Source organism: Protobothrops mucrosquamatus, unplaced genomic scaffold, assembly GCF_001527695.2.
Source record: "Protobothrops mucrosquamatus isolate PMUCROS unplaced genomic scaffold, P.Mucros_1.0 scaffold3147, whole genome shotgun sequence".
In the NCBI taxonomy this organism is placed as follows: Eukaryota; Metazoa; Chordata; class Lepidosauria; order Squamata; family Viperidae; genus Protobothrops; species Protobothrops mucrosquamatus.
The window spans coordinates 23,906-47,859 of record NW_015389147.1 but is presented as its reverse complement, the minus strand read 5'-3'; the positions used below and the strand labels follow the sequence as shown (position 1 = coordinate 47,859).

The following is a 23,954-nucleotide window of genomic DNA, read 5'->3' as shown; positions in this document are numbered from 1 at the left end:
AAAATAAAATAAAATAAAATAAAATAAAATAATAAAATAAAATAATAAAATAAAATAAAATAAAATAAAATACTCTGTTCCCTTACCTGGATTTGATGTACTAGTCCTGAGATAAAGACCTTTTCCTTATTCTCACCAATCACACCAAATCGCACGTATGCTGTGCCGGTGACCCCTTTCCCATAGAAAAAACTGTTGGGGAAGCCAAGAAAAGAAAAAGAAAAAAAAATATCACATGATTAACTTTGGAATAAAAGCTAAGGAAAAAAAATAATCCTCCTGCTACAGAGCTTCATCTAATCCACAGCCTGAATTGATCTTTCTGGTTGATTATGTGCCATCACAGCAACCACACCGTTAGATTTTCTCCATGAGGCTCTCTCCCTAACCTGGTCCTTCAGGCCTTGGAACTGTGTCTCTCCATCCCCACTTATAACTGAGTCTGTCCACCCCCTTTGGTTGCTCTCTTCTTCTCTTCCCTTCTACCTCCTTTCCCAGCGTTAGAACCTTTCGGCTGGAGAGTTAGCATTAGGCCCTCTGACTGCTGGTGATTTTTTTTTTAACTAAACAATGTTATACCACACTCCCTTTTGCAGTATAATCTTTAATATACCCAAGAACAAGACACTAGAAATATTAACCTTCCCTTCCCTTCTCTTCTATCAATCCACACACCTTCTTCCTTTCCTTTCCTTTCCCTTTCTCTTTCCCTTCCTTCCTTCCTTTCCTCCCTCCCTCCCTCCTCTTCCCCTCCCCTCCACCCTCCCTTTCCCCCTTCCCCTTCCCTTCCTTTCCTTTCCTTTCCCTTGCCCCCTTCCCCTCCCCTCCCCTCTACTCCCCTCTCACACTCCACTATGTTGTCACTGAAAAATCTGAGAACCTTCTGACCTATTTTGCATGTTTTTTTCCCCTATGCTTCTAGTGACAATGGCAATTCAGCTCCCCGAAGGAAAAAAAACGCCTTCATTTCATGCCCGCGGTTGTCACTTGCCTTATTTTGGATTGCGGCTATCTCAAAAACTTTAGCAGTTTGAGCGTATCACAGTTAATGAATCCACTGAATAAGAAGGAGTTGCTTACTTAGCCTGAATATTAATTTGCAAGTCAGGTGTTTGCTGTCCGGTGACCAGGATGTATTTCTGGTCTGGGACAATCTTCACTTCGAAATGAGGCAGGACTGATGAGAGAAAGGAAGAGATATAAATTTGAGCGTCACCACCTTCCAATCTGTATCTTGGATCTGCTTAAAAACAATATCTTGCTCCTGTTTCTGTTCAAGCAGAAAACCATGCCCTAATCAAGGAACAATCAAGGAGAAAATCACACACACACACACACACACACATCCAATAACACCGGCAGGGCAAGCTACTGTGTGTAAGCAGGGAGCAAACCTCACACTCACTAGCACTGATGATGTTACCTAGTCAGGTAATGAAATGCCTGCAAGCAAAAACAATCAAATTCAGAGAGCATCACAGTCTCCACAGTGCAGTCTTGGGCTACACATATATTCTCTTCTTTAATGAAAAAGTTTAATGAAAAGTTTAATGAAAAGAAAGACTAGGGGGGACATGATAGCAATGTTCCAATATCTAAGGGGCTGCTACAAAGAAGAGGGGGTCAATTTATTTTCTAAAGCATCTGAAGGTACGAGAAGAAGGAACGGATGGAAATTCACCAAGGAGAGAAGCAACTTAGAATTAAAGAAAAATTTCCCGACAGTCAGAACAATTAACCAGAGGAACGACTTACCTCCAGAGGTTGTGGTTTCTCCAACACTAGAGGGTTTTATAATAATAATAATAATAATAATAAAGTTGGAAGGGACCTTGGAGATCATCTAGTCCAACCCCCTGCTCAGGCAGGAAACCCTATACCATTTCGGAAAAATAGCTGTCCAGTCTCTTCTTTAAAACTTCCAGTGTTGGAGCATTCACCTCTTCTGGAGGCAGGTTGTTCCACTGGTTAATTGTTCTAACTGTCAGGAAGTTTCTCCTTAGTTCTAGGTTGCTTCTCTCCTTGATTAGTTTCCATCCGTTGCTTCTTGTCCTGCCTTCAGGCGCTTTGGAAAATAGCTTGACTCCCTCTTCTTTGTGGCAGCTCCTGAGATACTGGAACACTGCTATCATGTCCCCCCTCGTCCTTCTCTTCGTTAAACTAGACATACCCAATTCCAGCAGCCGTTCCTTATATGCTTTAGCCTCCAGTCCCCTAATCATCTTTGTTGCTCTTCTCTGTATTCTTTCTAGAGTCTCAACATCTTTTTTTACATCTTGGTGACCAAAACTGGATGCAGTATTCCAAGTGTGGCCTTACCAAGGCATTGTAAAGTGGTATTGACACTTCACGTGATCTTGATTCTATCCCTCTGTTAATGCAGCCTAGCACTGTGTTGGCTTTTTGGGCAGCTGCAGCACACTGCTGGCTCATATTTAAGTGATTGTCCACTAGGACTCCGAGGTCCCTCTCACAGTTAAGTAGAGATTGGACAGCCATTTGTCCGGATTGATATAGGGGGTTGGACTAGAAGACCTCCTAGGTCCCTTCCAACTCTGCTCTTTTGTTATTCTCTTCTATTGGGACAGCACCATTTGCTGGCATCGTATGTGGGGCAGGATAGGAGTTGCCAGTGGGAGCAATAGATTTTATGGTGATACAGATTTCTGCCAGCTCAGGGTCTGGAGGTTAGCAGAGCACTTTAATGTGCCATTAAAGTATATTTGGGAACAGAACCAGGATGCCGCTATCTCAGAACGTACCATATTTTTTCACTTCAAACTCTGTGGTTGTGTTAAAGCTCTGCCCGTGGGCAAAGTTGGCCGTGATGGTCCAAATGCCAGGCCTGAAATAGGAGAGGAACAAGAACAGAAGGAAACCTTAGCTGGTGCACAGAAATTGCAGGGTCTGAAAAACCACACCCCCACGCTCCCATGCTGCACAGCAAGAGGGCCAAAGCAGATATGCAAAGTCTGCTTGTGCTGCTGGCTAGAAACCTGGTAAAAGGTAGTCCTTGACTTACATTCATAATTGAGCCTGGAATTACACCAGCCCGCCACTTGCGCGAGTTGAGCTGTGCACTTGCGCATGCATGCCGGCCCACTGCTCGTGAGGCCCAGTTCCAAATAGGCCACGGCTCAGATGTGGGCTGCGGCCTAGGCAGTGCTGGGATTCTGCCGGTTCGCACCACTTCGGCAGAACCGGTAGTTAATTTTTGGTTGCCCAGGCTCAGAATGAACTTCCGGAAGTGGCATCCACACAGAGAACCGGTTGTTCACATATTTGAATCCCACCACTGGGCCCAGAGGTTCGGGACCTTTGCCTTAGATCAGGGGACCCCAACCTATTGGCTACCTGGCCGTGTGAGTGGCTGGCTGGTGCACGTGTGTGCGGGCGTTCACAGCCCCACTCGCACGAGCGTTGCCGTGAGTGTCACAGGCGTTTGTGGCCCTACTCATGCAAGCAATGGGTGTTCGTGCATGTGCACCCACGCATGCTTGCATTCACCCCCCCCAAAACCAGCCCTTCTTTCCCCCCTCCCCTTGCTCCAGGCCGCCAACCCTGACCTAGATAACACAAACACTGGGGATTTCCCAAACTCAGGTAGTTTTGTGACAGTGAATCTGAATCTGTTTCTCCCCATTCAAGCCCGAAAAGTCTCCTGGCATAATAACTCGAATGGGGCAACTAGAATGCCAAATTAAATAGTAGACTTGGTTAAATACATCTGAAATAATTGCAGTTAGAACTGCCAGACCAGAGTTTTAAAAAAAAATCCCAATTTCACCCTTCAACATCACTGCATTTGTGTTTGGGGAAAAGCTGAAAGTAGCAATGTTTAGTGAAACTTACTCAGCAATGTCAGGAATTGACAGATGGTCATTTATGACAGATTTAAGTGCGCTCCGCTCAATTTTCTTGACCTGAAATCCCCGTGGATTCTGAAGGAGTGAAACAAGAACACAGTGAGTGAATTTCATAAAACAAATGGTGTTAAAAGTAGCAAATCACCCCATGTATAATGATCCAATTAGTGTTGGATATATATATGTTGGATATATATATGTTTTCGTAGATTTTCACGGGTACGGGTATGCAGGTCTTGGCGTATTCGGGTCTTTTCCCGTGTAAGATTGAGAGTATATAAAATGTTTTATCAGGTTCTGCTTCACTGCATTTTAATTGAGCCACTTGCTTATTACCTTCACAGTGATAACAACGAGATTATTGGTTGGACGTAACTTGTGATCCAGAGGGAAGACTCGGAAGTTCACTGGAATAAAAGAAGGAAAGTGGAGTGTGAGAGAATGAAGGAAGCGAGGTGCTAAGGCAAATCCAAAACCCACCTTACAGGGTTGTTGTAGTGGGGAAAATGAGAGGTTGGGATCATTAAGCACTGTATGTACACCACCTTGAGTTGACCTGGAGAGTTATTAATGACAACCAATTTGGTCTACTGGTTAGGACACCAGGCTAGAGCCAGGAGACTGTGAGTTCTAGTCCTGCCTCAGCCAAGAAAGCCAGCGGACTGACTTTGGCCCAGTCGCTCTCTCTCAGCCCAACCTACCTCACAGGGTTGGTGTTGTGAGGAAAATAGGAGGAGGAAAGAGTATTGTGTGTGTTTGCAACCTTGACTGGCGAAAAAAAATAAAGGCAGGCTATAAATGAATAAATAAATCATATCATGTTGAGTAACACAGGTAGTCCTCGACTTACAACCACAATGGAGTCCAAAATTTTGACTACTAAGCGAGACAGTTGTTAAGTGAATTCCATTTTAGGAGCTTTCTTGCCACAGCTATTAATCACTGCAGTTGTTAAATTAGTAGAATAGAATAGAATAGAATAGAATAGAATAGAATAGAATAGAATAGAATAGATTCTATATTCTATATTCTATATTCTATATTCTATATTCTATATTCTATATTCTATATTCTATATTCTATATTCTATATTCTATTCAATAGAATATAGCAGTGGTGGCGAACCTATGGCACGGGTGCCAGAGGCGGCACTCAGAGCCCTCTCTGTGGGCACGCGTGTCGTCGCCCCAGTCCTAGGCCTTCAGCTGGGTTTTATAAAACCTTTTCGGTTTAGGCCTCTGCCGCCATGTGCAAAAAAAAAAAGGTTCAATCAATCAATTTCAACTTCTCGCGGGAAAAAAAAAGTTCTTGCAAAGTTGGAATTGATTGATTGAACTTTTTAGTCCCACCCAGTCTGCTGTTACCACAGCAGCCACGCCCACCCAATTGGCCACACCCAGCCAATGGGCCACACCCACCCGGCACTCGACGATGCATAAGTGGGTTTTGGGTTGCAGTTTGGGCACTCAGTCTCTAAAAGGTTCGCCATCACTGGAATATAGAATATAGAATATAGAATATAGAATATAGAATATAGAATATAGAATATAGAATATAGAATATAGAATATAGAATATAGAATATAGAATATAGAATATAGAATAGAATAGAATAGAATAGAATAGAATAGAATAGAATAGAAGAGCTGGAAGGGACCTTGGAGGTCTTCTAGTCCAGCCCCCTGCTCGAGCAGGAGAACCTATACCATTTTAGACAAGTGACAAGCCTCTTCTTAAAAGAACCCAGTTGTTAAGTAAATCTGTCTTCTCCCTTGACTTTCCTTGTAAGAAGGTTGCAAAAGGTGATCACATGACCCAAGGACACTGCAACCGTCATAAATATGAGTCAATTGCCAAGCGTCAGCATTTTGATCATGTGACCGCGGAGATGCTGTAATGGTGTGAAAAACAGTCGTAAGTCACTGTTTTCAGTGCTGTTGTAGCTTTGGTCACTAAATGAGCAGTTGTAGATCGAGGACTACCTGTAACTGCACAACTTCGGTAACTGGAAAGTGAATATATATTTCTACCAGTATTTACCTGTATAAGGTGCATCATTGTTAAATAAAGTTTTTTTAAAAAACAGCAACAGGGTAAACGAAAAGAACAGAGCGTAGTGTATGTGAGGAAGGAACAGGAGCTGGGCTCACCCTTTTGCCGGGGGGTGTAAATGGGCTTGTCCGTCTGTAGCAAGAGGTACCCCTCTCGTGCGCTCCAACGCAGGTTGAGGGTTTGAATGTTCCTGGGGGTGTTGAGCTGAGAACTGTGGGCCACAAGTTGGATGTAGCGGTTTCGCCGCTGGGTGCTCAAGCCACAAAAGTCAAAAAGACGCTGTGTCACCTGCACAAATGAAAAACAGTTAGGTCGGAGAGCGAACGATACTTTCTGGAAGCAAGAGAACAGATAACGTAGCATTATACATCGTCAGAGAAATCCTGATATCAAAATGAGGAGAGGGGCTTTCCCCACCCTATCTGTTCCTTTTGCGTGTGCATCGCGTGATAAGCAAAGCCACAAAACCTTATAAAAGGATATTTCATATGTTCACGGTACCCACTTAAGGGGTAGGCAACCTTGGCTCTTTTATGACTCGTGGACTTCAACTCCCAGAATCCCTGAGCCAGCCATGCTGAGGGGAAAGGGAGAGGTTTCCAAGCTGAGCTATGCTGGCTCAGGAATTCTGGGAGCTGAAGTCCACGAGTCATAAAAGAGCCAAGGTTGCCTACCCCTGTACTACACCAAAAGGAGTCTGAAGGCAATCTTTTCTTTTTCTTTTTCCCCTCTATCCTGCCCTTCTCTGTCTTCTCCTTTTCCTCCCTTATTTCCCTTTTTTTCCTTTCTACTTCTGTGTTTTGTATTTCGATAAACTAATAACATAATTAAAAATCCAAAGAGTCAATTGCAGAGTTTCCTATACCATAGCCCGGTCTTTCTCAGCCTTGGTGAGTGTAAGCTGTATGGACTTCAACTCCCAGAATTCTCCAGCCACCTGGAGAATTTTTTGTTGCTATGCAAGATAGTTGTTAAGTGAATTTTGCCCCATTTTACGACCTTTCGTGCCACAGTTGTTAAGTGAATCACTGTAGCTGTTAAGTTAGCAACACGGTTGTTAAGTGAATTTGGCTTCCCCATTGATTTTGCTTTGTAAGAAGGTCACAAAATGTGATCACATGATCCCGGGACGCTGCAACCGTCATAAATATGAGTCAGTTGCCAAGCATCTGGATTTTGATCACGTGACTATGAGGACACTGCAATGGTTGTACGTGTGAAAAACCATCACAAGTCACCTTTTTCAGTGCCATTGTAACTTTGAACTGCTGTAAGTTGAGGACTATCTGCACATCATCAACGTTCACAGTGAGGGATCTCTGTTTCTGAATGTTTTAAGCTTTAAAAATCCATTAGTACAGTGAACAAATTTTTAGACTCAGAGTCTAATTCCTGCTTGGCAGCAAAATTGGTTTTGTTCACCCTAAAGAAGCTCGCAGGTGTTTTGCCAGAGTGCAGTTGGAAAATCCCTTTGTGGATTTTAGCATCCTGGGAAGAGAGATAAATCCCAGTGTAATAATCCTCATCTACAAAATACAGACGAAGTTAGACAATAAAAGCATTCAGAAAGATGCATGATATCTCTGTAAATGGCTGTTAGCCTTCATGTGAAAAGCAGAACTTTCCCCTTTATCACCGAACAGTGATCATTATGTCATTTTTTATTACCCCTTTACAGGAACTTCTGGCTATTTCAGGCAAGTGTTTCTCTTTTCATGTTTCCCAGACTTCCCCCCCAGATGTCCAATATATTCTTTTTTCCCATCAACTTCCTCCTTCAAGTTCTGCATTCAGGCTGGTACAGCGATTTTGACTTGTCAGCATCCAATCCGGAAAATAACAACAGATCTCAGTTCCATTTCTGTTCCTCGGCAATCTGTGTCTTGTCGGCCTCAGCACATTATTTCACAGACCATCTTAAGGGCAACAGCTGATCACTTGGCAAGCTGGTGTTTTCAGAAGTCCAGGAAGAACCTTACTGAACTCTGCTGCTAACTTTTAATTCTGGCTTGAAGAAAATGGTGGCTTGCTATATTTTTCCCAAACCAGGAACCGAAGAGGAAAGAAAAGGTGCATCTGAACTTGAGGATTTCATTATTTATATGTCAAACTAGCCAGGTCTTGTCTTAGCCTGGTTTTATAACAGAGTAAAAGCGTTGGAAGGGACCTTGGAGGTCTTCTATTCCAACCCTTCGCTCAAGCAGGGAACCCTGTACCATTTCAGACAAATGGCTGCCCAATCTCTTCTTAAAAACCTCCAATGATGAAGCATCCACAACTGTCAGGAAATTTTTCCTTAAATCCAGGTTGCTTCTCTCTTTGGTCAGTTTCCAACCCAGGGGTGTCGAACTCAATTTCACTGAGGGCCGCATCAGCATTGCGGTTGCCCTCGGAGGCCGGGTGGGTGCGGTCTACTGGGTGGGCATGGACAGCTCTACATCGTTCGCATCAAGGGTGCCTGTGGGGACCTGGGCAGGAGTGGGACAGATCTGAGGGTCTCTGGCAGAAGGGGGTGGGACCGGGGCAAGCGCCAAGGCATGGTGCATTTCTTCATTCCTCACAAAGGGTGACACCTCCCCAGCATGCACCCAGGGGGCAGGGACGACACAGCAGGGGCTGGTTCCTCGCTGTTTCTAGGAGCTAAGACTGAATGCGCTTCAGCATAGATGGCCACCACAAAATTGTACATTGGTTCCCGGCCGGCCTGGGCCAGGGCCAAGGCAGCAAGGGCTGTTCCCTCACTGTTTCCAGGATGGCTTCGCAGGCCACATTAAACCACTTCGCGGGCTGCATCCGGCCCCCGGGCCTTGTGTTTGACATGTCTGTTCCAACCATTGTTTCTTGTCCTGCCTTCAGGTGCTTTGGAGAATAGGTTGACACCCTCTGGTTTATGGCAGCAGTTTTGTTAAATCTGTCACAAAAGTAGAATTGAGATATTGCACTAAGAATTTGTGGCCCTTTTGTGGCCCTCAGAGCTCACTCTTGGCTATGCATCCGGAAATAAGAAACAAAATACACGCATTATGCTTCTGATTGGAAAAAAAATCAATATATTCCTTCACAGTTTCCCTCAAAGTACCAAACAAACAGAGAAGAAAACCGATTGAACATTGCCAAGCACTCAGATTGCGATCATGTGACATTGGGTGTTGTTGCAAATACCCATAAGCATGAAGACTGGTCGTTAAGTCACTTTTTTCAACGCCATCGTAATTTCAAAGAGTTCCTAAATGAACAGTCAATAAGGAAGGACTGTAGTTTTTAAGGAAAAGTGTTGTTTTTCATCCAAATCTTGTGTTCTAAAGCACAAGATCTGGTATCATAGAACAGGGGTCCCCAACCCCCAAGTCTGTGGACCAGTACCGGGCCGCACAAACAAGCAAAGCCCCATCCGTGGGATGCAGGCAGCACATAAAACCACACCCCCTCCGGTCTGTGGAAAAACGTCTCTCCAGGTAACCGGTCCCTGGTGCCCCAAAAGTTGAACACTTCTGTCATAGAACATGCTGAATCAGCTTTCTCTAGGGCAGGGGTAGGCAACCTTGGCTCTTTTATGACTCGTGGACTTCAACTCCTAGAATTCCTGAGCCAGCTGGCTCAGGAATTCTGGGAGTTGAAGTCCACGAGTCATAAAAGAGCCAAGGTTGCCTACTCCTGCCCTAGCCTGAGTATCCTCCAGATGGGTAGACTTTAACTCAGTGATGGCGAACCTTTTAGAGACCGAGTGCCCAAAAACTGGCCCCACCCCTGCTCCACTCCCTGCCCTGCCCCGCCCCCACCCCACCTGCCCGCAGGGCCACTCACTGCCTCCAGGGCCCGCTGCAGATTGCCCAGCAGCGCCATGGCGGCCACGCCCTCTGCCCGCACCCCGCAGCATCAACTGTGCACGATGGGGCGTGAGGGCAGAGTCTTGTCTACTCTGTCTGGCTGCCATGTCCTTGGCTGCACTGCTCTGCGTGGGCCACGCTCGGGGGCGACTCTCCTCCAGGGGGGCTGCTGGTGAGGAGGGGGTCACGGGGGAGGCAAGGCTGGGGCAACGGCATGTGTGCCCACAGAGAGGGCTCCGAGTGCCGCCTCTGGCACCCGTGCCATAGGTTCGCCACCGCTGCTTTAACTTCTCGAGCAGTGTTTCTCAATATTGGCAGCTTGAACATGTGTGGCTGGGGAATTCTGGGAGCTGAAATCCAGACATTTTGAAGTTGCTAAGACTGAGGAACACGGATCTGGAATTTCCAGCAGGGCCATTCAGAAAAGTTGTAGGAGTTTAAAGCTCACACATCTGGGGAAGGACCCCCCCCCCAGGCTGCGAGAGGGGACACCAAACCACCATCAAACAAATCCAATGATGGTTTAGCATTTCTTTTCTTTCCTGGGGGGGGGGACATGCAAAGTTCCCAGTTTCCTCTCTTACCTTCAAGGTCACATCTTGCACAAATTTTTTGGATGGATCAGAAGGCTTGGACGGAAGACTGAATGGTTTTTCTTCAGAACATTTTTTTCCAGTCAACTCATTTTGGAAAAAGACGTGCCCTGCGAGGTCCGAGGAAGCACCGTCAACCTGAAGCACAATCCGCACATCTGTTCCCACTGTCACCACACTGGGGGCAACCAGCACCAACCTGAAGCATTGGGAAAAGCAAGAATATTTCATAGTGAGGGCCATCGTTCCCTTCAATGCTTAGTTTTTACAAGCTCAACAAAAAAGGGGAAAAAATGGAAATTGGAAGATAAGACCAGAGAAGTCAAAACTAAGTAAGCCATATGGCTTAGCACTAAGTGTGGAGCCTAACCATGACCCACACCACATGGCTGGCATTTACACTAAGCAGGCCTCTGGCGGCTAACTCTGTGAGCATCCAAGATGTCTCCTGGGAGCGGTTGAGAACCCAAAGTCCCCTTAGGGCAGATGTGGCGTTGTGGCAAATTTTGTGGGACAAACTTTCAGTGGCATTGAGGGCCACCCTTAACATTCCTGGAGAACAGCTGAGTGCAGTGATGCAACATAACAACAACAACAAAAGCAACAATAACAATAATAATAATGTTGGAAGGGACCTTGGAGGTCATCTAGTCCAACCCCTGCTCAGGCAGGAAACCCTACACCATTTCAGACAAATGGCTGCCCAGTTGCTTCTTAAAAACTTCCAGTGTTGGAGCATTCACAGCTTCTGGAGGCAGGTTGTTCCACTGGTTAATTGTTCTAACTGACAGGAAATTTCTCTTTAGTTCTAGGTTGCTTCTCTCTTTGGTTAGTTTCCATCCGTTGCTTCTTGTCCTGCCTTCAGGTGCTTTGGAGAATAGCTTGACTCCCTCCTCTTTATGGCAGCCCCTGAGATATTGGAACACTGCTATCATGTCCCCCCTCGACCTTCTCTTCATTAGACTAGACATACCCAATTCCAGCAACTTCTCTGTACTCTTTCTAGAGTCTCAACATCTTTTTTACATCGTGGTGACCAAAACTGGATGCAGTATTCCAAGTGCGGCCTTACTAAGGCATTGTAAAGTGGTATTAACACTTCACGTGATCTTGATTCTGTCCCTCTGTTAATGCAGCCTAGCACTGTGTTGGCTTTTTTGGCAGCTGCAGCACACTGCTGGCTCATATTTAAGTGATTGTCCACTAGGACTCTGAGATCCCTCTCACAGTTGCTACTATTGAGGAATGTACCACCTATACCAGGGGTGTCAAACTCGCAACGTCATGTGATGTGTCGCAACGTATTGCGACTTTTTTTTCCATTGCCAGCAATGGGGTGGGCGCGGTTTCGGCATGATGCATCCGGCCCGCAGGCTGGTAGTTTGACACCCCTGACCTACACTATACCCATGCATTTGGTTTTTCTTGCCTAAATGTAGAACCTTGCCTTTTTCACCATTGAATTTCATTTTGTTAGATAGTGGTTCTATATTTCATTTTCATTTTCATTTTATTAAATTTATACCCCGCCCTTCTCCCGGAGGACTCAGGGCAGGGTATATTTGTTAGATCCATGGCTGGGACCAGGATCGACTGAGCTTTTACCTGGCTTTGGGATAGTATTTGCATGTTTTTGTCCCTATACTTTTTAAAGGACATCAAATTCTTACGCAATAGCTTTTGTGTACTCAGGAGGGAAGAAAGCAACTCAGTCATTTTCCATAATTAAAATGAACCACATTTGACATTTAATTGACCATTTACCAATTTAATTTCCACATTCACATTTTAACATTCACCAGTTCAACTTGGTGAGCTCTTGACAATTGCATTTGGTTTTATCACACTGAACAATTACACTAATCATCTTATCCTTATGTCAAGAAGACTTATTAAGGCATTGGTTGCAAGGCAACAAAGATCTTTAACAAAGCTCAGTTCTTACTTCGCTCCATTGAAAAACTTTCCCATTAGTTCTTACCCTTTATGTTTTCTTTGCTAACAAGAAAGCAATCTGTAAAAAGATAGGTCCTTTTAGCTCCATGGCTGCTCAGTTTACCAACAGCCTTTGATAAAGAAGTTAATCTAAGGCTTTTTGAAAATCCAAGCATACACTGTTGACCGAGTTACCTCCATTCATTCTCAAAAAAGCTCAGGAGATGGGTAAGGAAACAACAACTTTTAACTTTGCAGAATATATGCTGGTACTCTTATTTATTGATATTTCTTCTTTTTTAGCTGCCATAATCAAGAGATTCTTGACGTGTTGAAGTATCAACAATAAAATGTCTGCAGTAATTTTACACAGCTGTAAACAATAATTAAACACAGATAAGATCATAAAACACCCAATCAAAAAGTAATAAAAATATATAGTGATATCCTTTAGCAAGTTCCCCCCCCCTCTATGGCTTAGGAATTTTAAGTAAGTTTGGGGGACTTGGGGGGGGGTTATGGCGACTTGTTCTGTAGAGCTGACAATCACAGCAAAGATCAAGAAATAGGTGAGAAGACCTGTTTCTTGGAACCTCTTTGAAAAAGGAGAGGATGGGAGACTGCCCACGTGTGCTCTGGATGCCTGCGTCTCTCAAAGAGACCACAGTGGGTTTCTCTGGGTTTGAGCAACAAGAGACAATGAGATTAGCCATCTCACTCGCAATTGCTGTGGAGATTTTCCGAAATTGCCTATTAATTGTTGTTGTTAGTTGCGAAGTCGTGTCCGATCCATTGCGACCCCATGGACAACGTTCCTCCAGGCCTTCCTGTCCTCTACCATCTTCTGGAGTCCATTTAAGCTCACGCCTACTGCTTCAGTGACTCCATCCAGCCACCTCATTGTCTGTCATCCCCTTCTTCTCTTGCCCTCAATCTTTCCCAGCTTTAGGCTCTTCTCCAGTGAGTCCTTCCTTCTCATTAGGTGGCCAAAGTACTTGAGTTTCCACTTCAGGATCTGGCCTTCTAAAGAGCAGTCAGGGTTGATCTACTCTAGGACTGACTGGTTTGATCACCTTTGCAGTCCAGGGGACTCGCAGGAGTCTTCTCCAGCACCATAGTTCAAAGGCCTCAATTCTTTGGCGCTCAGCCTTTCTTATGGTCCAACTTTCACAGCCATACATTGCAACTGGGAAAACCATGGCCTTGACTATACATACTTTTGTTGCCTATTAATTACTGTATTCTAAAGCTATCAGAAACCTTCAGAAAGACAGGTTTGAAAAGTCTTCATTGGGCAAGTTTACTTCAAGCCATGAAAAACTCTGTATAATGGGCTAAGAAGAAAATGAAGAGAAATCAAATCCTGTGACAACATTTAAATGAACTAAAGATTAAACTGGGAGAAGCAAAAGGAAGGAATATAAAATTGGTTTATTTGATCAAGGTTAGAACAAGATACTGTATGTTGTTATTTCTGGAATTTCTGCTAACACCAGGATTGAGAAGACGGATGGAATATGGAATTAAGAAATAATTGTTTATAATCTTACTCGGGGTGATTACATTTTTTATACTTGCAATGAAATTCAGAAGTGACTTCTTTATATACTTCTTTTCTCTTCCTTTATTATATCCTTATTTTTCTTTTTCTCCTTTCTCTCCACTTTTTAAAAATTTAGTTTATATTAGATTTTACTATTATAAAGCAAATTCTTAATACAATTGTACTATTTTTTTTAAGAAAAGGAGTTTTTATCAAGTTTTAAAAGTTTTTTCTCTGGGGCTTAGAATTTCTTTTCTCTGATTACTATTTCTAGCTACAATTTAGGGCTGACATTTCAAAAAACCTTCCCTAAATCTCTTTTTTAAAAAAATGGTAGCCTTTTGCAATCCTCTTGGCCTGAACTGGATTTGAGGAACAAGATACATATTTTTGCTAGCAAGTCAGCAAGTTGACATTTGCCAAACCATTTGGGTGGATGCCTTCAGAACATAGTGTCCCTAAAAAGTCCTAGAGCTATCATTGTCTGACCATCTATTATAACCAGTGGAACAACCTGCCTCCAGAAGTGGTGAATGCTCCAACACTGGAAGTTTTTAAGAAGAGACTGGACAGCAATTTGTCTGAAATGGTATAGGGTTTCCTGCCTGAGCAGGGGGTTGGACTAGATGACCTCCAAGGTCCCTTCCAACTTTATTATTATTATTATTATTATTATTATTATTATTATTATTATTATTATTATTATTATTATTATTATTATTATTATTATTATTATTATTATTATTATTATTATTACTTCTCCATCATTTCTTCTGTTATTATTCCATTGGCGTAATTATAAAAGACTCTTCACCCAATTGCAGCTCAATACATCATTGGATGCATTTAAAAAAGATCTAAAGAAGGGGTGTCAAACTGGTGGCCCATGGGCCGGATGCGTCACATCCATGTCACGCTCAGCCCAGCTTCTCAAAGGCAAAAAATGACACAATATGTCATAATACGTCACATGATGCGATCGAGTTTGACACCCGTGATCTAAAGCCTGCTGACTGGGGAATTCTGGGAGCTGAAGTCCCTACAGCCTAAAATTGCCAAGCTTGAAAAACTACTGACCTATAAACTTACATTAAATTTAAATTTATATAAACTGTTTAATAGATGGCATTTGCCACCACCAAGATTAGCAAAAATGTTTAAAAACATGTCAGAGAAATGTTGGAAATGTAAACACAAACCAGGTACTTATTATCATATGTGGTGGACATGTGTTGAAGCAAGGAGATATTGGACAATAATCCACACTTGGTTAGAAAAAATGTTAGAGAAACACATAGACTATAAACCTGATTTTTTTTTACTAGGTATAATGCCAGAAAACCTGATAAACAAAGTACATATTTGATTCTACATGTGATAAGAGCGGCAAGAATTATATTTGCACAATACTGGGAGAACGAAGAAATACCACCAGAAGAAGCAATAATCAAAAATGGACAGACTTACTTTAAGGTTGAAAGAAAAAGAAGAAACAGAATATTTTCAAACTTGGGACCTATTTTATCAATGGTTAGAGAAAAGATTTAGGAATTAGGAATTTAATTTGTATTAGAGAATAAGATACTCAGACAACACGTTGTTGTTGAATAATTATTATTGAACTCTGTTAAAAAAAATAAAACTTTAAAAAAAATAAATTTAAATTTAAAAGTGCATGGAGGAACAGTGGTTAGTAAAGTGAAATGGTAGGGCTGTTTTGTTACAAAGTACTGTTATTAAATATGTGTACAGTTTTATAGCTATAGGGCGGTGATTTTTACATGATAAGAAAGATATGTGAGAAGTTTTATATCCAAATATATTTTATTCTTTATTCTGTTTCCATCTTCCTACAATCCACAATGCTCTCAGAATGTGTCTCCACTAGATAATTGACAGTCAAGCTGAAACTAAGTTAAACAACTACAATTAGTAAATTTCCTCAACCCCCAAAATAAGTTCCCAAGACCTAATCCGCATATCAAAGGATAAGGTCTGCAAACAAAAAGTTAATTAAATTAGGTTTCCCAGAAGAACCACATGTTCACAAGAATAATCATATCTACACACCTACACACACACACACAGAATCAGCACGTAGACACTTCATCCTGGACAAGCTCCCCCTATAAAATTCTGCTCCTGTACCCCATTTATCTGCAGCTGCCCCTAATGTCTAACTGTTTTGCTTTTAGGAATAAATATTTCTTTTCTCACAGTTGTCTGGATCTCATTTTTTATTTATTCTTGCACGGCCCCCGCTTGAGTTGGAACCCCAAATTATTCTTCTGACAGATATTATGGTGCATACTGAACTTATTGCTTTTGCACGATTATTTGTTAATTTTGAATGTAGTTGGACTGTGTTCCAATATAGATAAACATTTTTTTTTGTTTATTTGGTTGATCTTTGCTTGGCCCAACAGGGGAAGTCAAGAATTGTAATCTAACACAGCTGTATAATACAGTTTAGCGAGAACTGAGTTAGACATTCAATCTGATCTAGCAGGGCACAAAGTATACATGCATACATATATGCAAATTCAGGCAGGTTCTCCTCCCCTCCCGGGATATGGTTGCAATCAGGGCTGTGGAGTCGGTAGATAAATGTTCCGACTCCCACTCCGACTCCGACTCCTCAGTTTTTTGTACTTCCGACTCCGACTCCGACTCCCCGACTCCGACTCCTCTGTATTAATATGCAAATGTATTTTATACATTCCATGCACATGAAAAGCATGCTTCTTCACAGTCACTTAACGTGTTCGTTTTGCGGTTACGTGAGGCACTGCATGCATTGGTCTTTATTCTTACAGTAGAGAAGTCATTAATTATAACTTTTTGTGAATTGGGACATTTAAACTTGCTTTTTTTTTAAATTCCAATCTAAATTTAGTAGGAGTCGGAGTCGGTGCATTGTTTGCCGACTCCGACTCCGACTCCGACTCCAGGTACCCAAAATTGACTCCGACTCCGACTCCTCGACTCCGACTCCACAACCCTGGTTGCAATCTATCAAATGTTTTTTATGGACTGAATTTACGGCCTTTCCATTCTAAACAGACAAGAAGCTTTCAAAGACCACAAAGTGTGATTTCCACGATTTCGCAATGTTGATGTTGGCTGAAATGTAATTCCAATGCTTTTTTTCCTCTCCTAACTTCCAAGTCCTTTATACCAGTATCCATTCTGGACTTTTCAAAATTGCTTAAACTCCAGTTTACACATTGGATTAGGTGAGGATTAAAAACATATAACCACCAAATCTCCATGTCACAGCCCAATTTAAGGCCCTGGGTTATCACCTTTGACACTTTTTGAACATTAGGGCTCAGATCCTTGCTATGTTGGGCTCTGTTTACTCCGACTAGAACCTGCCTAAGCAACATGTGCCCACCAACAAGTGAGTAAAAGACTGGATAGACACTTGCCTGGAATGGTATAGGGCAGTGGTAGGCAACTTTGGCTCTTTTATGACTCGTGGACTTCAACTCCCAGAATTCCTGAGCCAGTCAAGCTGGCTCAGGAATTCTGGGAGTTGAAGTCCACGAATCATAAAAGAGCCAAGGTTGCCTACTGCTGGTATAGGGTCTCCTGCTTCAGCAGGGGGTTGGACTAGAGGACCTCCAAGGTCCCTTCAAACGCTGTTATTCTGTTCTGTTCAGTTGCAACCCCTGAAAAGGAGTAAAGGCTTCTGCTTTTCAAAAACCCTTTATTGCCTTAGATGGATAGCATCATAGGCTAGGGAAACAACCCAAGATGCTGCTGCTTACTGTGGGTTTATTTATGTTTTAAAAAAAAATTATGTCAGCTAGGTCCTGGGTCTTCCTGCTCAACACTTTCCCCATTATTCTACCCTGGAACTGACAGGATGGAACTCAACCAGGGTCTCCCATGGAGCTTCTGTGGCTAAAGAGGGAGAAGAATCTGCATCTCACCACTCGTGGTCCAGCATCCTTCACAGGTAGTCCTCAGCTTATGATGTAAATTGGGTCCAGAACTTCCATTGTTAAGCAAAATTGTTGCTAGGTTAATTGCTCTTGATTTCATGACTTTTTGCCACGGTTGTTAAGCATATAACAGAAGAACAGAGTTGGAAAGGACCTTGGAGGTCATCTAGTCCAATCCCCTGCTCAGGGAGGAAACCCACCTATACCATTTCAGACAGATGGTTGTCCAGTCTCTTCTAAAAAAATTTCAGTATTGGAGCGCTCACAATTTCTGAAGGCACGTCTTTCCACTGATTAATTGTTCTAACTGCCAGGAAAATTATCCTTAGTTCTAGGTTGCTTCTCTCCTTGATTAGTTTCCATCCATTGCTTCTTGTCCTGCTTTGGAAAATAGCTTGACTCCCTCTTCTTTGTGGCAGCCCCTGAGATATTGGAGCACTGCTATCATGTCCCCCCTCGTCCTTCTCTTCATGAAATTAGACATACCCAACTCCAGCAACCGTTCCTTATATGTTTTACCTTTCAGTCCCCTGATCATCTTTGTTGCTCTTCTCTGTACTCTTTCTAGAGTCTCAACATCTTTTTTACATCGTGGTGACCAAAACTGGATGCAGTACTCCAAGTGTGGCCTTACCAAGCATTATAAAATGGTACTGCAGTTGTTCAGCAAATGTGGGTTTCCCCACTGACATTGTCAGAAGCCAACTGGGAAGGTTACTAATGGCAATCACACGACCCCAGTATGCTGCAATTTACCAATTGCCAAGTGCACAAATTTTGATATTGTGATTGTGGTGGGGTGCTGTGACAGTCATAAGTGTGAGGACTGATTGTGAGCAGCGATGGGATTCAAATATGTGAACAACCAGTTCTCTGTGTGGATGCCGCTTCTGGAAGTCCGTTCTGGGCCTGGGCAACAAAAAATTAGCTATTGGTTCTGCCGAAGTGGTGCGAACCAGCTGAATCCCACCACTGGTTGCGAGTCAGTTTTTTTCAGTGTCGTTGTAACTTTGTAGGGTTGCTAAATGAACGGTTGTTAAGTTGAGGACTCTCTGTTTCTGCCTGCTTGCACGCACAAGTGACTTAATTAACGACAGCTTCTCCTGCACAACCTTACAGTATTTACCGCGCTCATTTATGCAATCTTTTAAACCCTTGTTTCTCTTTTTAATTTTTTCAGTTGAAGTTTGTCATAATATAAAATGCAAATAGAAACGAAGAGGGTAGAGAGAAGGGGGGAAGGAAAAGGGGAAAGGTTGAAAAGGGAAAAAGAAAAAGGGAAACATACAAAGCGCAGTCACAATCTCAACTTTTTACTTTGCATGTTTAGTTAAGGGCCAGCTATTTCTAAAATAGCGCATTCATCTAATCATCAAAACCTAAAGATCAAAGTTTCCTTTTTGTTTATTTGTTTCGAGTATAAAGTCCAGAAGTGGTTTCCAAGTACAAACAAAGCACAATAAATTCTTTTCTTTAATTAGAGCAGCTAGTTTAGCCATCTCTGCCACATAAACCCATGTTTTTCAACCTAGGCCAGGGGTAGGCAACCTCGGCTCTTTTATGACTTGTGGACTTCAACTCCCAGAATTCCTGAGCCAGCGTGGCTCAGCTTGGAAACCTCTCCCTGTCCCCTCAGCATGGCTGGCTCAGGAATTCTGGGAGTTGAAGTCCACGAGTCATAAAAGAGCCAAGCTCGCCTACCCCTGACCTAGGCTACTTGGCTCCTTTAAGATGTGTGGACATGGCTGGCTGGGGAATTCTGGGAGTTGAAGTCCACATATGTTGAATTTGCCAAGGTTGAGAAATACTGGATTCAAACAGAGCTTTCTATCTGCTTAGCCTCGGGGGAAAAACTCAGTCATACCCAGAGAGAGTTTAGTCAGCTACGTGTATTCAGGCGGAGATCATAGTTGACAAAACAGGCTGGCTGATTCACAAGGTACATCACAGCCGCCGCTTTATGGTGTATTGTATTGCAATGTGTGAACCAGTCCTTGGCAATGTTTGTATAACGGATGAGGCATGGTTTGTTTAACCTTCATTTACTGAAAAGGTAACAATAGGCTGCGTTCATGTATTGCACCAGTTTATACTGGCGGTTTGTGCAATACGATGGTGGCCACGTTATTTCACTAGAATACAGGGAGTCCTCGACTTACGACCACAACTGAGCCAAAAGTTTCTGTTGCTAAGCAAGACACTTTGAGTGAGTTTTGCCCCGTTTTACGACATGTCTTGCCACAGTTGTTAACTGAGTCACTGCAGTTGATAAAGTCAGTAACCCGGTTGTTAAGTGAAACTGGCTTCCCCATTGACTTTGCTTGTCAGAAGGTCACAAAAGGGGATCACATGACCCCCCCCTGGACACTGCAACTGTCATAAATACGAGTCAGTTGCCAAACATTTAAATTTTGATCATGTGACCACAGGGATACTGCAATGGACGTAAGTGTGAAAAACGGTCGTAAGTCACTTTTTTCAGTCCCATTGTAACTTCAAATGGTCACTAAAGAAATGGTTGTAAGTCAAGGACTACTTTTAGAGCAGGAGAATAAAATACACAGGACTGCACGAAACCTCTCGGCTGCTCGCTTAGAGGAACCAAATTTTGAGACCCTCGGGAATCAGAGGTGTTTTAAGGAGCAAAAGAGTGTTGTGGTTTTTAAGCTACAATTATACTTCTTAAATTCTGAAAATCTCCTTCATAAAAAGGTCCCGTGGTAAAACCACTGGGTGCAGCTTCCTTGCCAAACCAAAGTCACACATTCTTTTTCCCCACAAAATTAAAAAAAAAGGAATTTCGTGTATTTCGTTTTCATTGTGTAAACATACCCAGTAATATTCTAATGCTTTCTTTTTTTTTCATTTTCCAATTTAGCTGTCTGTATTGTAACAACACATTACATGCTTCCTACTATGCAAACTAAAAAATTGACACAAAACTTTAAAAAAATGTGCATAATAACAACACTAATAATGCAATAACATTCAGTTCAATTTTGAAATTATATTTTAAAGGGAGGACAAAGCAGGTGTAGCTTAAGTAGCTAGAGCTTGTTTTCTAACAAGTTTTTTTTCAACCCACCCACCCCCCAATAAAAATCAAAGACAATTAAGTCAAGTGAAAACAGAAAGCAGAGGCTGAATTTATTAATTTACGACATGCAAATAGATTTAAATAAAATAAAAGTTGCAGTCTCTTTTAGGGCTGCGCCTCTGAAGACTTTTACCTCAGAGGCAAGGAGAAATCAACAGGTAAAGGATTGCTCAGCAAAGAGTGTAAGGGGTTTCATGCACTGGAGGGGTCTTTGCTATGATAAAACAGCAGCTGGCTGATGAGAATTATAATTAAGGAGAAGAAGCTGGCACCTCTGTGTGATTACCCACCTTGGTGCTTGATGGCTAATCGCTATCAGAGCCCCCATCCATGATAGCCAAAGAAGGAACCGGTTTTGAGAGGACATCTCTGGACCACGTCTGTCCTGCCCGATGCTTTCTTCAGCTCTGGCCAAGACTGGGAGAGGATTTTGCAATTAATTCCAGGGACAAGGTGGGGAGGGGAGCCACTGTGTGAGTCAGATAACTTGGAAGATTTCCAGCTAAAAAGAAAGCAAAACTTAGCAAGAGGCGGCCCAGCTTAGCTGTGCAGTGAATTTTATCCAATTCTATATGAGAAGCTGTCTCAAGCAACCTCAGGTTTGATGGAATTGAGTAATGTTCCCTCTGTCCCAGCTGGCTATAGGTGATAGGAGCTGTAGTCCAACTCAAAGGTGCCAGCTTATGCTGCATCCGAAGGCTAGCTGTGCACATTGCCCTTAACTATGGCTTGTTCAATTGTGATTCATCCAACAAACCATCATGGGACTGGCTGGCTCAGCACATGAAGCCATAAACCAGAGTTTCAAAATCCTTCCAATGAGTTATCTTCAAGTTTAATTCAAACCAACCACAGTTTGACTTAATGCAGTTGATGGCTTAGTCACGTGGCATATAAACAGTCAGTTCTGGTTTTAAAATTATTTAAATAGTTATTTAAATAAAGCTGGCTTGGTGCAATTCTGGGTGTATACAACATACTACCTTAAATGAAGTTCATTAGTTTGCAACTCAGTGTGTGAGATAAAGCTAAACTATGGTTTGTTAATGATGTGTTGCCATGTAAATTCAAGTCCTTTTAACATTTTTCTAGCACAATGTTTTTAAAACTTGGCAACTTTGAGTTCTGTGGACTTCAACTCCCAGAATTTTCCCGGCCAGGAAACGAGCTAGGAGAATTCTGAGAATTGAAGTCCACACATCTTAAAGCCACCAAATTTGGGGAAAAAACAAAACACCAATTTTAGTATGACATGAGAACCATTCCATCAAGTGAAACCAAACTTTTTACTTTTTCCCTTCTTTCACTGCCTTTCTTTCATTAACACCTGGTATTAATATGGATTAGTAACTTGAAACTGTAGCTTTTAAAGATTTCTGCCTGGGTCATGAGGACTTTCAGCTGTATGCAGGCTGGAGAGACAATAACATCCAAGCAACAATCAAGACAATCTTGAGTAACTGCAGAGGAATAGGGAAATTCCCTGAAATAAAAGGGGACTTGAGTCATTCCACAAGATTAGCCAAGGCCTGGTTGTTATTTTGACAGCTGTGAAAAATAAACTTAACTTGATAGTTAAGTAAAATACAAGCTGATAAAGCAAAACAACCGTTCTTCTACTTGCTTGTAAACACATTACTTGTGTGTCTGCTGGAATGGTCAAAAAGTCAAGATGACAGTCGCAATTGGGTGATTGAAGCGTACTGCTGCAGCCATTATTTTTACTTTTTTTGACCAGGCCCTGTGGATATCTCTGCACAGTGTAAAGATGCCTGGGTGACCTCATTCTGTCATGTTCCCCGTGAAGCTGTTTTCCTCTCAGCCCCTGAAGGAGATAAATTAAAGCAGTGTTTCTCATCCTTTAAGATGGATGAACTTCAGTTCCCAAAATTCCCCCAGCCAGCCATCTTAATAATAATAATAAAGTTGGAAGGGACCTTGGAGGTCATCGAGTCCAACCCCTTGCTCAGGCAGGAAACCCTACACCATTTTGGACAAATAGCTGTCCAGTTTCTTCTTAAAAACTTCCAGTGTTGGAGCATTCACCGCTTCTGGAGGCAGGTTGTTCCACTGGTTAATTGTTCTGTCAGGAAGTTTCTCCTTAGTTCTAGGTTGCTTCTCTCCTTGATCAGTTTCCACCCATTGCTTCTTAAGAAACACTGCTTTTCACTAGACTAGACATAACCCAATTCCTGCAACTGTTCTTCATATGTTTTAGCCTCCGGCCCCCAAAGTAAATGTTGGTTTCAAGCAAAAAAAAAATATTGTATATCGGAGCCCGGCTATTGGGACTTTGAATCCAGGTAGTAAGTACCTTTTTTCCATCACAACTAATGATCACTAACTGACTGGTTGTAAGCTGAGAACTGCTTGTAATAGCAATAGCACTTAGACTTATATACCGCTTCACAGTGCTTTACAGCTCTCCCTAAGTGGGTTACAGAGTCAGCATCTTGCCCCCCCAACAATCTGGGTCCTCCTTTTACTGACATCGGAAAGATGGAAGGCTGAATCAACCTTGAGCTGATAAGAATCGAACTGCTGGCAGTCGGCAGAATTAGCCTGCAATACTGCATCCTAACCACTGCGCCACCATGGCTCTTATGGTAATGGCAAATTAGAGCAACTGCAGAGGGTTACTCAGATGGTAAGGGGTTAATGGTTTGTCATTTTGGATCAATGTTGATCAAACATCCAGTTGCAACATAGGAAAAGAGTTCCTGAAACTATTCCAAGTATCATGAAGGGCATCGCAGAAATGTCCGCTTCCTTGCATTGGTTGAAAGCTGGGGTGCTCAGTTCCCCACCTGTCCTTCTCCATGGGAGTGCCTTTTAATAACTGCACGCCAGGCAGGAATTCAACAGAGGCAGCTTCCCTAGACTGAGTGGTAGCAAAGCCAGGGCTTTTTTTCAGCCGGAACGCGGCGGAACCGCGTTCCGGCACCTTTTTCCGGGCCGGCCGCACCGGAAATAGCCCCTCCCACACCGGAAATAGCCCCTCCCAAATTTTACTTGCATTCCTGTTCTCTAAAGGGGCGGTCCTAGGGTTTGATGAGGGCGTGGCCAGGTTTGAGTTCCGCCACCTTTTCTCC

The 23,954-nt window shown here is 42.8% G+C and overlaps 1 protein-coding gene across 1 annotated transcript in view; it reads right to left on the bottom strand.

Moving 5' to 3' along the window:
* LOC107297122 (complement C4-B-like) overlaps nucleotides 1-21,266 on the bottom strand; it is a gene marked incomplete at its 3' end in the record, with an annotated part of 78,481 nt that extends 57,215 nt beyond the window's left edge. Inside the window, exons 1-8 of the mRNA XM_015826480.1 lie at nucleotides 21,153-21,266; nucleotides 10,329-10,536; nucleotides 6,016-6,205; nucleotides 4,203-4,273; nucleotides 3,853-3,941; nucleotides 2,763-2,845; nucleotides 1,081-1,177; nucleotides 87-192 (exon numbers count right to left, since the gene is read on the bottom strand). Of these exons, the coding sequence (XP_015681966.1) occupies nucleotides 87-192; nucleotides 1,081-1,177; nucleotides 2,763-2,845; nucleotides 3,853-3,941; nucleotides 4,203-4,273; nucleotides 6,016-6,205; nucleotides 10,329-10,536; nucleotides 21,153-21,229 (921 nt within the window). The remainder of the gene's footprint in view (nucleotides 1-86; nucleotides 193-1,080; nucleotides 1,178-2,762; nucleotides 2,846-3,852; nucleotides 3,942-4,202; nucleotides 4,274-6,015; nucleotides 6,206-10,328; nucleotides 10,537-21,152) is intronic.
* Between the last annotated feature and the right edge of the window lie 2,688 nt (nucleotides 21,267-23,954).